The following is a 12949-nucleotide window of genomic DNA, read 5'->3' as shown; positions in this document are numbered from 1 at the left end:
GTGCAATCCTAGTGCAAGCAGTTTGGAGCGCACAAGAGCCATGCGGTCAAGCACAGACTCTCTGGACGTGGATGAGGGAGGCATGATCGAGGCTGGAGCAGACCTCCCCCGTCCAGATCCAGAGGTAGAGGGTCTACGTGGGTGAGACCGCGAAGATCTGGAAACCACAGAGCTGTTGGCCAGTAAGGCGCGACCAAAATCAGTCTTGGTCGTTCCTGCAGATATTTTGCCAGCACCCTCGGAATCAGAGATGTCGGGGGATAGGCGTAAGCATCGAGGAGCCTCCACAAGAGAGTGAATGCGTCCAAGTGGAACGCATTCATGTCTCGAAAGGGGCTGACGTACCTGGGAAGCCGAGCGCTGAATCGAGTTGCGAACCGATCGATCAGAGGACGGTCCCACCTTGCCCACAGACGCTGTAGAACGTTGTGAGCGATGGTCCATTCTGTGGAGAGAACCTGATCGCCCCGACTGAGAATGTCGACCAGGGCGTTCAGTTTCCCCGGAACGAACTGGACTGACATCCGGACCTGATTGGTCTGGCACCAGAGCAGAATCTCCTCCGCCAACAGGTAGAGGGACCGAGAATTGGTGCCCCCCTGGTGGCGAAGGTAAGCTAAGCATGTGGTGTTGTTGTCCCCGTTGAAAATCAGAGGGGCCAAGGACAGGCCGAATGGGAGGGCCCGAAACTCGAACACTGTGCCCTCCCAAACGAACCGGAGCAGATGTCGGTACCCCGGGGCCACCAGGATGTGGAAGTAAGCATCCTGGAGGTCCCAGACATGGCCCAATCGTTTGGCCGGATGGCCAACCGGACCGACAAAGGGGTTTCCATCTTGAACTTGCACCTGTGAAGGTACAAGTTCAAGGTGGAGAGGTCCAACACCGGCCTGAACCGGCCGTCCTTTTTGGGGACAGTGAACAGGCGGGAGCAGAACCCCGGAGAAGGCTGAGAAAGGGGGTAGACCGCCTTCTTCTCGACCAACGAGTTCACCTCGTCCTGAAGAGCCTGCCATCTGGCAGGGTCTCGAGGAGGGGGGAACGTCCAGGGTAGAGCGGACAATGGAGGTTGTGACGACAGCGGTAGAGAAAACTCCGACCACACCACCCTCAAGAAAAACTGGTTGGAGACCAGTCTGCCCCACATGCCGCGGGCCCGAAAAAGGGAACCGACGGACAAAAGAGGGGCAACTTGAGGGGGCGTCAACGTAGGGCCGGGACTCACTGAAAATTCTGCTGGCGGGCAGGCGCAGGCTTGCGACCCCCCCCCTGGTGATGCTGCTTCCCCTTACCTGTCTGAGCACCCTTCGTCTTGCTTGGGAACGCAACAGGCGCCTAAGAGGAGGAAGAAGGAGGCAGTGAAACTGGCTTCTTCTTCTTCTTCTGAGGCTGGGAGCTGGAGGTGACTGTAGCACTTCTCTTACTCCCCGCCGCCGTCGCCGAAGCAGCGAGGCCAACCATCAGAGAATCAGTGTTCCTCTGGCGTGTGGACTCCACCACAGAACGAACAGTGTCCGGATGAAAGAGGGAAGAAGGCTGAGGAAACGTGTTCCTCAGACTCTTCCTCATATCCGGAGGCACTATAGAAGTAGGCAGAAAATGATCACGGAACAGGGCCAATAAAGTGGACCCGTGTTCCAATGGCCAATTCTGCCGCAGACGTCACGCACGATCGCACGGCATGCAAAGCCCGATCCACTCGAACCGTGTCAAGGACCCGAGTGGAATCGGACTCTGCCCGATCGGGAGGGTCCAACAGTGTGGACAGCGTGCTCATCCATGTCAAGGCCTGTGATTGGGCCTCGACTGTGGAAGAAACGGTGGCCTCAAGATTGTGGAACGAAGCAGAGCTCAGTTCCACCTTCTTGACCGAAGGCACCTCCCCAACGAACACATCACCGTCAGCCCCACCCTAAACACTCGAAGTCTGGAAAGGGAGAGTTCGAGAGTCAAAGGGAAAAGGGAGGGACGAAACAGATTGGACACGAGGAAACAGTGGAGGTGCGCCTCCCGAAGGAAAGCATGGCACTGAACCCGCGTCCTCCCGAGGAACATAGGTCGCGTTTGCACGTGAATCTGTACTCCTCAGGCGATGTGCTGCCGCTTCCACCGTGGCACTAAGACTAGGGTGGAACGCGAATTGCCGGCGGACGGATCGTTCATAAAACGAGCCGCCGGCAGACGCGGCGTGAGCCTCCCGCGCCCGGGCCGAAGCGGACTCAAAGGACGAGAGGGCGTCTCAGGGAAGGACGTCCTGAAACTGTTCAAACGTCCTTCTAGCTGTGCGAGGACGAGCCTCCTGCCTCTCGTCCTCAGACCCCGGGTCCAGGTCCTGTGTGTCAACACTAGACGACAGACGCTTAAGAGAGGCATCCGTGACGTCAAGACGCCGCGTGATGTCTGTCATGTACTGTTGGAAAGTACGAAGCATAGCTTCGGAAGTTCCATCAGAAACCGGCAAGGGTAGAGGATCAGTGTTAACCTCAGGGCGACCCTGATCCTCCTCCCTATCGTCCTCCGACTCGCTCTCCTCTTCACTTCCCGACAACTCCTCAAAAGCAGGAGTGTAGGGAGCTTGAGGGGGAAGAGCCGAAAGCGATGAAGCAGGCTGTGAAGAAACGCCCACAGAAGCAAGAGGCCGCGAAGACCCCTGCCCCAAAGACGAAACGTCTCCAGCAGCCGAAGGGGGAGAAAAACAACAACCCTGCGACTGTTGGGTCAGCCCAGCCAACGAACCCCCGCCATTTATAGACTGAACAGGAACCCATCGGGTCTGATCAGAAAAGAAATGGTCCGGTCCGGTCCGGTCGGGGGTGCCGATCCGGTCCGGTGGTCCAGTCCGGTGCCGGACCATCCGGAGGTCCCGTTCGGCACCGAACCATCGTACCCACAGAAGTGTTCGGGTGGTTAGGTCCGGACGTGGACATACCGTACCATCCGGACCCGTGGTCCGGTATGGTCCGGTTCGGTGCCAGACCATCCAGACCAACAGAGGTGGTCGGGTGGTCCGGCACCGGGCCATCCGGACCCGTAGGTCCGGTACCATCCGGAGGTCCTGTTCGGCACCGAACCATCCGTACGCACAGAAGTGTTCGGGTGGCTCGGTCCGGGCGTGGACGTACCGTACCATCCGGACCCGTAGGTCCGGTTCGGTGCCAGACCATCCGGACCAACAGAGGTGGTCGGGTGGTCCGGACCGGTCCGGTAGGGTGGTCCGGTGTTCCGGTCCGGTGTTCCGGTCCGGTCCCGTACCATCCGGAGGTCCCGTTCGGCACCGAACCATCCGTACCCACAGAAGTGTTCGGGTGGTTCGGTCCGGACGTGGACACACCGCACTATCCGGACCCGTAAGTCCGGTGGTCCGGTGCCAGACCATCGGAACCAACAGAGGTGGTCGGGTGGTCCGGTCCGGACCACCGGTCCAGTACCGGACCATCCAGACCCGTAGGTCCGGTCCGGTACCATCCGGAGGTCCCGTTCGGCACCGAACCACCCGTACCCACAGAAGTGTTCGGGCGGCTCGGTCCGGACGTGGACATACCGTACCATCCGGACCCGTAGGTCCGGTTCGGTGCCAGACCATCCGGACCAACAGAGGTGGTCGGGTGGTCCGGACCGATCCGATAGGGTGGCCCGGTGTTCCGGTCCTGTGGTCCGGTCCCGTACCATCCGGAGGTCCCGTACGGCACCGAACCATCCGTACCCACAGAAGTGTTCGGGTGGTTCGGTCCGGACGTGGACCTACCGTACCATCCGGACCCGTAGGTCCGGTGGTCCGGTTCGGTGACAGACCATCCGGACCAACAGAGGTGGTCGGGTGGTCCGGTTCGGACCGGACCACTGGTCCGGTACCGGACCATCCGAACCCGTAGGTTCGGTCCGGTCCCGTAGCATCCGGAGGTCCCGTTCGGTACCGAACCATCCGTACCCACAAAAGTGTTCGGGTGGCTCGGTCGGACGTGGACATACCGTACCATCCGGACCCGTAGGTCCGGCATGGTCCGGTTCGGTGCCAGACCACCCGGACCAACAGAGGTGGTCGAGTGGTCCAGCCCCGACCGGACCACTGGTCCGGCACCGTACCATCCGGACCCGTAGGTCCGGTGGTCCGGTGTGTTCCGGTTCGGTGCCAGACCACCCAGACCAACAGAGGTGGTCGGGTGGTCCGGTCCCGACCGAACCACTGGTCCCGTACCGTACCATCCGGACCCGTAGGTCCGGGGGTCCGGCAAGGGCCAGAGGTACTGTCCCGCACCGGACCCTAAGGTCCGGTACGGTCCCGTACCATGGGTCCCGTCCGGACCAAACCCGGAGGTCAAGTCCAGTCGGGACCCGTGGGTCCGGTTCGATCCCGACCCGTAAGCCTGGAACGTTCCGGACCCTTGGTCCGGACCATCCGTCACCCGAACACCAGACGCTAAGGAATGGCGTGGGGTCAAGACGGTCCGGTCGGAGGTGTCGGTCTGAGCAACAGAAACAATGTTCCCGTCGCCCTGACCATTCGACAGAAGTACCACGTTCTGTCGAACACCTCCACGTCCAGTAACTAGTCGGCCGGAGCGTCTTATCAAGAGGGACAGCCACCAGTCACACGGACGTCAGAGGGAACCGTAGTAGCAGTGGTCGTAGGCACGAAGCCTGAAACCCCTGCCCCCACAGGACCGCCCTGAACGGGGTCAATTCGCATCCCAACCCCAGCGGGGAGGGAATTCAGAGACCCCGTCATCTCCTCCGATCTCCCCCCCCCAGGAGGCCGAAACTACTGTCGAAACAGCAGCAGACGACCCAGCGAGGGAGTTCAGAGGAGGACCCGTGTCCCTCCTGGCTTCCACAGCGGTGGAAACCGAGGAGGGCACAGGAGAGGCACCGGAAAAGGAAGATTTTAATGCCAACTGCACCCGGTGTTCCCAGGCGGTCACCCATCCAAGTACTAACCGGGCCCGACGTTGCTTAACTTCGGTGGTCGGACGAGAACCGGTGTTTACAACGTGGTATGGCCGTTGGCTGTCAAAACCTGAGTCTCTCCAGTAGCCCCTAGATCGGATTCACCAACCCCCAAAGAGGGTTGGGAATCGACCTGCCCCCGGATTCGAGCCAGGGAGGAGAAGGAAACCTTCCCCCCAGGCTTGAAACCGGGAGGAGCTGAAGCCTGAGACTGAGGGCCGGACAACGGCGTCGAAGGGGGGGAAGCTTGTTCCACTGAAGGAGAAGGAGAAAGAAGCTTTTTCTTTCCCCTCGACCTTCCCCGAACCTTCGACGGCGCAGCCCCGCCCGAAGTCCCAGGCTCAAGCCCAGCCTGTTTGAGCAAGCTCGCATTGAGCTTGCTCAAACAGGCTTTCTCCGCCCTCCCTCGCCGCAAACGCAAAGCGTTTGGGGAGGGAGAGTCGGAGCGCCGAAAGATCCCCTTCTCCGTGCGTAAAACATGACGCTGGGCGCCCGGAGAAGGGTTGCCCCCGGCAGACTCTGGTTCCGTAGAACCAGAGCCCAAAACAGGACGAGACATCCTACCTCGCCCTGTACGTACCCTTAAAGACCGAGAATTAACAAAATTCAAAGAAAATTTAGGTCAATACTCAAGTGAATGCGGCGAAACGAGAAGCAGACGACCGGTCACCACGAAGTAGGACGGGAGGCACGCCGAGTCCGCCACACAAAAACGGAGGCACAAGTTGAAGGAAACACAACGTAGCCTCAAGCCAGAAGTGGAATAACACACAATAATCCAACAGGTGATAGTCCACACAGAAAAGAAGCCTCTTAGTCCAAAATAATCCGGGAGCGTAGCAGAAACACAGCCGGTCTGACACGCGCGAAAAAAGAAAGAGGACGCGCCACCTACATCCTGTAAGGGGGAAGCACTCGGACAGTGCTTGGGATCCACGGTGGCGCATGGTTATGGGAGATAATTGTACCCACTCAGCGTTTTGTCCAATTTTTTCGGCCTATAATAGATAATGTGCAAGAATAGTACTGTCGAGGTAAGTGTTATATTGACAACCTCTATAAACACTTTACATTTTACAACTTAATACCCTGAGCTTCAAAAGCTGACAAGACCTGTGACGACCGGGTAACTCAGACTTGTGATCCTAGGGTAACTCAGACTTGTGATCCTAGGGTAACTCAGACTTGTGATCCTAGGGTAACTCAGACTTGTGATCCTAGGGTAACTCAGACTTGTGATCCTAGGGTAACTCAGACTTGTGATCCTAGGGTAACTCAGACTTGTGATCCTAGGGTAACTCAGACTTGTGATCCTAGGGTAACGCAGACTTGTGATCCTAGGGTAACTCAGACTTGTGATCCTAGGGTAACTCAGACTTGTGATCCTAGGGTAACTCAGACTTGTGATCCTAGGGTAACTCAGACTTGTGATCCTAGGGTAACTCAGACTTGTGATCCTAGGGTCACGGGTTCCAATCCAGGCCAGGACAGACATGGGTCAACTTTATGTGTAGACTCAGAGACGGTATTCAGTCCTTTTGTTGCTGCTAGCTTTTAACTGGGAGGAAGTGACCCAAATTTAACTGGGCGGAAGCGACCCAAATTTAACTGGGAGGAAGCGACCCAAATTTAACTGGGAGGAAGCGACCCAAATTTAACTGGGAGGAAGCGACCCAAATTTAACTGGGAGGAAGCGACCCAAATTTAACTGGGAGGAAGCGACCCAAATTTTCCAGCATTGGGATGATACAGTAAATAAAACTCCAATCCACGTACCAACAATCAGACCCCAGTCAGGCTCCTCGTTGGACACATCAGTTTTGTAGACCCCCAGCAGGGCCAGGTTGCTAGGCGACGATGACGTGACGGAGGAGGAGGTAGGGCAGGTGGATCCGCTCGGCTTCACTTCAATGATCACATCCCTGAGGACAAGTAATGCAGTTACAAATCTTTATCATACTATCTACTTTGCTCTTTGATGCATTCGGTGGTAAACTGAAACATGTTCCAAATTGTTTCTTTTCAACCAGAAGTTACCCATTATTTTATCTATAAAGCACATATGCTTACACGAGTCGTCTTCGAATCCCCCCCCCCCACCCCCCTTAAGACCACCTTTAGAAGACTTTCTCCCTACTTACCCAACCTGATAGAAGACTCTACCTCCCTTTTAAGACCCTCCACATTTCCAAGACCCTGTTTTCTCATATTTTTTGTTCATAACGTCTGTAAGACTTCTTTTTGAATACCAGATTTTCTCGGGGTATTGTAGGTCTTAAACGGAGAAATTCACTTCATATGAACGCCCCCCCCCCTCCCCCCCCATAAAAGAAGGTAATGTAATCCATGTCAGAGTTCGGTGGGTTATAGAAACAAGAAAATACCCAGCATGCTTCCCCCCAAATCAGCTTATATGCTGCCTGAATGACAGGGTAACAACTGTCATACACATAATAGTCCACTCGTGCAAAAAACATGAGTGAACATGGGAGTTTCAGCCCATGAACAAAGAAGAAGAAGAAGAAGTGTATGAACTCACAGGCTGGAGTCCTGGGCATCCTGGAAGACGTAGGTCCCAGCAGTAGTGAAGACGTGAACGAAGGACGAAACGGAAACGTTGGTGTTGGCAATGTAATACGCCAGCTGCGTGAACGACCCGTAGTCAAAGGTGGGGTTGGAGTTGTAGAGATGGTTGACGACGTAGACAGGGTAGTTGCTGGAGGCGCGGTCGGTGGAGTTGATGGTGACCTTGAAGAGGACCATCTGGTTCAGCTCCAGGCACAGGGCTGGGTTTGAGATCTGGTTGTTGGGCACTGTCGTCGCCAGCAGTCGTCTGCGGCCAGTCACTGGTGTTGACTGCAAAGTCTGCAGGTCATCTGTTGACGTAAAAAAATTAATAATAATTTAAAAAAATAAAGAATAAAAAAACAAGAAAGGTATGTTGTTGGAATGATTAATTATTGACAAAACAAAATGTGATGTTCACAGATATATCGACCCAGCAGTAAGAAATGAATAAACAACAAGTCGCGTAAGGCGAAAATACAATATTGAGTCAAGTATCTGTTGAACTCACAGAATGAAACTGAACGCAATGCCATTTTTCAGCAAGACCGTATACTCGTAGCATCGTCAGTCCACCGCTCATGGCAAAGGCAGTGAAATTGACAAGAAGAGCGGGGTAGTAGTTGCGCTAAGAAGGATAGCACGCTTTTCTGTACCTCTCTTTGTTTTAACTTTCTGAGCGTGTTTTTAATCCAAACATATCATATCTATATGTTTTTGGAATCAGGAACCGACAAGGAATAAGATGAAAGTGTTTTTAAATTGATTTGGACAATTTAATTTTGATAATAATTTTTATATATTTAATTTTCAGAGCTTGTTTTTAATCCGAATATAACATATTTATATGTTTTTGGAATCAGCAAATGATGGAGAATAAGATAAACGTAAATTTGGATCGTTTTATAAATTTTTATTTTTTTTTACAATTTTCAGATTTTTAATGACCAAAGTCATTAATTAATTTTTAAGCCACCAAGCTGAAATGCAATACCGAAGTCCGGGCTTCGTCGAAGATTACTTGACCAAAATTTCAACCCATTTGGTTGAAAAATGAGGGCGTGACAGTGTCGCCTCAACTTTCACGAAAAGCCGGATATGACGTCATCAAAGACATTTATCAAAAAAATGAAAAAAACGTTCGGGGATTTCATACCCAGGAACTCTCATGTCAAATTTCATAAAGATCGGTCCAGTAGTTTAGTCTGAATCGCTCTACACACACACACACACGCACACACGCACATACACCACGACCCTCGTTTCGATTCCCCCTCGATGTTAAAATATTTAGTCAAAACTTGACTAAATGTAAAAAGAAAAGAAGAAAATCTAATTGTTCCATGACGTTCGACAATAATCTCACATTGAGCAGTGCAAAGATTTAAAACACCCATCCCTTCAAATCCTCATTGAAAACAGCACAAAGGCTGTCTTTAACTGAGCCCAAAGTCACAAAGACTTCACAAGTGCCAAAGCTTAGGCAAAAAAAAAAAAAAAGGTCTGTTTACAGTAACATAGGCCAAAAAAATAGGGTCGGTACGTCGGGATTTTTTTTATTTTTTATTATTTTTTTTTTTTTCAAAAAACCATATTTTTACGTTATTTTGCAAAAAAACCCAAAAGATTTTTTTATTATTTTTTTTTCCCAAATGCCAAAAAAAAGTCTAGGGTCGCGCGAAAAAAATAGGGTCGGTCGGGTTACCGTAAACAGACCTTTTTTTTTTTGGCCTTAGTGCAGCAAGCATTGTTAAGTAGATTTCGCAAAGTTGACTTCACCCAATTCATCTGAGGCTTAGGTATAGGTATAGGGGTGTGTATAGGTTTCGCTCGATGTGTTTGTTTGTTTGTGTTCGCATATAGATCTCAAGAATGAACGGACCGATCGTCACCAAACTTGGTGAACAGGTTCTATACATTCCTGAGACGGTCCTTACAAAAATTGGGACCAGTCAAACACACGGTTAGGGAGTTATTGGTGGATTAAGATTCTACAAGGACTTATAGAGGGACATATTAATGGTCAAAGGGAAATAACCACACTTGTTAGCAGTGCCTGCTCAGTTGGTGGCAGTGAGAATGCTAAGGACGGGGGTGTTTTTCCTACCTCGGAGGAATTTCTTATTTTCCATGGTCTCTACAAATCCTATCCAAAATTCCTGTCCAAAAGTCTCCACAAATCTCACACGAATTCACAACAAAATATCATCCAGTTTTGCCTAAAATGTTGCTGCAAATGTTCTATCCATCTTACAATAATTGTGCTACAGAGTCAATCTTACACTGAATCTCGCTAAGGGCATCACAACAAAATATCATCCAGTTTTGCCTAAAATGTTGCTGCAAATGTTCTATCCATCTTACAATAATTGTGCTACAGAGTCAATCTTACACTGAATCTCGCTAAGGGCATCAGCAGCAGAAGCAAACACTGAAGCAGTGATGACATCTTCGTAGAAATTGACAACAAAGACATCTGACGAGCCAGTGGTGGTCTCGCTGGGGCCGATGATATCTGTCAGTGTCTGCAAACACATGCATTTTCATTACAATCTGAATTATATTAGATCAGTCCAGTACTGCTAGTACAGAGCCCTGAAAGCAGATGCATTTTCACACACACACACACACACACACGCACAGAGCCCTCAAAGAAGATGCATTTCACACACACACACACGCACAGAGCCCTCAAAGCAGATGCATTTCACACACACACACACACGCACAGAGCCCTCAAAGCAGATGCATTTTAACACACACACACACACACACACAGATGAGCCCTCAAAGCAGATGCATTTCACACACACACACACACATGGAGCCCTCAAACCAGATGCATTTCACACACACACACACACACACCTCACAGTGGTTGTGGTAGTACGGTAGTACCGGTCACTTGGTCAGTGATCTCAACACACACACACACACACACACACACACACACACAAACAAAAACACTCACAGTGGTTGTGGTAGTACCGGTCACTTGGTCGGTGATCTTCATACACACACACACACACACACACACACACACACACACACACACACACACAAACAAAAACACTCACAGTGGTTGTGGTAGTACCGGTCACTTGGTCGGTGATCTTCAGAGACATGCACACACACATAGACATACACGCAAACAAAAACACTCACAGTGGTTGTGGTGGTACCGGTCACTGGGTCAGTGATCTTCACACACACACACACACACACACACACACACACACACACACACACACACACACACACACACACACACACACACTCACACACGCAAACAAAACCTCACAGTGGTTGTGGTAGTACCGGTCACTTGGTCGGTGATCTTCAGAGACACACACACATAGACACACATGCAAACAAAAACACTCACAGTGGTTGTGGTGGTACAGGTCACTTAGTCAGTGATCTTCACACACACACACACACACACACACACACACACACACACACACTCACAGTGGTTGTGGTAGTACCGGTCACTTGGTCGGTGATCTTCAGAGACACTGTGCCATCAGAATTCAGCTCCATCTGGACCCTGGGCCCTGTGTTTGCTCGGCAAGAAGCGTTGCAGATCTGATCAGGGTCAGTGTAGGAGGAGCAGGCACATCTGCAACACACACAACATGCTCTTATCAGTGCCCAGACACATCTGCAACACACACATGTTCTTATCAGTGCCCAGGCACATCTGCAACACACACAACATGTTCTTATCAGTGCCCAGACGCATCTGCAACACACACAACATGTTCTTATCAGTGCCCAGGCACATCTGCAACACGCACAACATGTTCTTATCAGTGCCCATGCACATCTGCAACACACACATGTTCTTATCAGTGCCCAGACACATCTGCAACACACACATGTTCTTATCAGTGCCCAGGCACATCTGCAACACACACAACATGTTCTTATCAGTGCCCAGGCACATCTGCAACACACACATGTTCTTATCAGTGCCCAGGCACATCTGCAACACACACAACATGTTCTTATCAGTGCCCAGGCACATCTGCAACACACACACAACATGTTCTTATCAGTGCCCAGGCACATCTGCAACACGCACAACATGTTCTTATCAGTGCCCAGGCACATCTGCAACACACACACACACATGTTCTTATCAGTGCCCAGGCACATCTGCAACACACACATGTTCTTATCTGTGCGCAGGCACATCCGCAACACACACATGTTCTTATCAGTGCCCAGGCACATCTGCAACACACACAACATGTTCTTATCAGTGCCCAGGCACATCTGCAACACACACATGTTCTTATCAGTGCCCAGGCACATCTGCAACACACACAACATGTTCTTATCTGTGCCCAGGCACATCTGCAACACACACAACATGTTCTTATCAGTGCCCAGGCACATCTGCAACACACACAACATGTTCTTATCAGTGCCCAGGCACATCTGCAACACACACACAACATGTTCTTATCAGTGCCCAGGCACATCTGCAACACACACATGTTCTTATCTGTGCCCAGGCACATCTGCAACACACACAATTAACATGTTCTTATCAGTGCCCAGGCACATCTGCAACACACACACAACATGTTCTTATCAGTGCCCAGGCACATCTGCAACACACACATGTACTTATCAGTGCCCAGGCACATCTGCAACACACACAACATGTTCTTGCCCAGGCACATCTGCAACACACACAACATGTTCTTATCTGTGCCCAGGCACATCTGCAACACACACAACATGTTCTTATTTGTGCCCAGGCACATCTGTGTGCCCAGGCACATCTGCAAAACACACAACATGTTCTTATCTGTGCCCAGGCACATCTGCAACACACACAACATGTTCTTATCTGTGCCCAGGCACATCTGCAACACACACATGTTCTTATCAGTGCCCAGGCACATCTGCAACACACACACATGTTCTTATCAGTGCCCAGGCACATCTGCAACACACACATGTTCTTATCAGTGCCCAGGCACATCTGCAACGCACAAATGTTCTTATCAGTGCCCAGGCACATCTGCAACACACACACACATGTTCTTATCAGTGCCCAGGCACATCTGCAACACACACATGTTCTTATCAGTGCCCAGGCACATCTGCAACACACACAACATGTTCTTATCAGTGCCCAGGCACATGTGCAAAACACACACATGTTCTTATCAGTGCCCAGGCACATCTGCAACACACACATGTTCTTATCAGTGCCCAGGCACATCTGCAACACACACATGTTCTTATCAGTGCCCAGGCACATCTGCAACACACACAACATGTTCTTATCAGTGCCCAGGCACATCTGCAACACACACAACATGTTCTTATCAGTGCCCAGGCACATCTGCAACACACACAACATGTTCTTATCAGTGCCCAGGCACATCTGCAACACACACATGTTCTTATCAGTGCCCAG

At 51.3% G+C, this 12949-nt stretch overlaps 1 protein-coding gene and 1 non-coding gene across 2 annotated transcripts in view; both read right to left on the bottom strand.

Annotated features, from left to right (window-relative positions):
* The window catches only part of LOC138958004 (uncharacterized), a 292556-nt gene that overhangs the window by 71688 nt on the left and 207919 nt on the right, over window positions 1–12949 (bottom strand). Inside the window, exons 93-97 of the mRNA XM_070329034.1 lie at window positions 12148–12203; window positions 10981–11131; window positions 9902–10034; window positions 7484–7820; window positions 6721–6866 (exon numbers count right to left, since the gene is read on the bottom strand). Of these exons, the coding sequence (XP_070185135.1) occupies window positions 6721–6866; window positions 7484–7820; window positions 9902–10034; window positions 10981–11131; window positions 12148–12203 (823 nt within the window). The remainder of the gene's footprint in view (window positions 1–6720; window positions 6867–7483; window positions 7821–9901; window positions 10035–10980; window positions 11132–12147; window positions 12204–12949) is intronic.
* Window positions 4887–5005, bottom strand: LOC138951372 (5S ribosomal RNA). The gene has a single exon (XR_011451106.1). It is a non-coding gene; the product is annotated as a 5S ribosomal RNA (ribosomal RNA).

The sequence above is a fragment of the Littorina saxatilis genome, linkage group LG1 (assembly GCF_037325665.1).
Source record: "Littorina saxatilis isolate snail1 linkage group LG1, US_GU_Lsax_2.0, whole genome shotgun sequence".
NCBI lineage: Eukaryota > Metazoa > Mollusca > Gastropoda > Littorinimorpha > Littorinidae > Littorina > Littorina saxatilis.
Note: the sequence above shows the minus strand (reverse complement) of the source record. Positions and strands in the feature narration are given on the sequence as shown.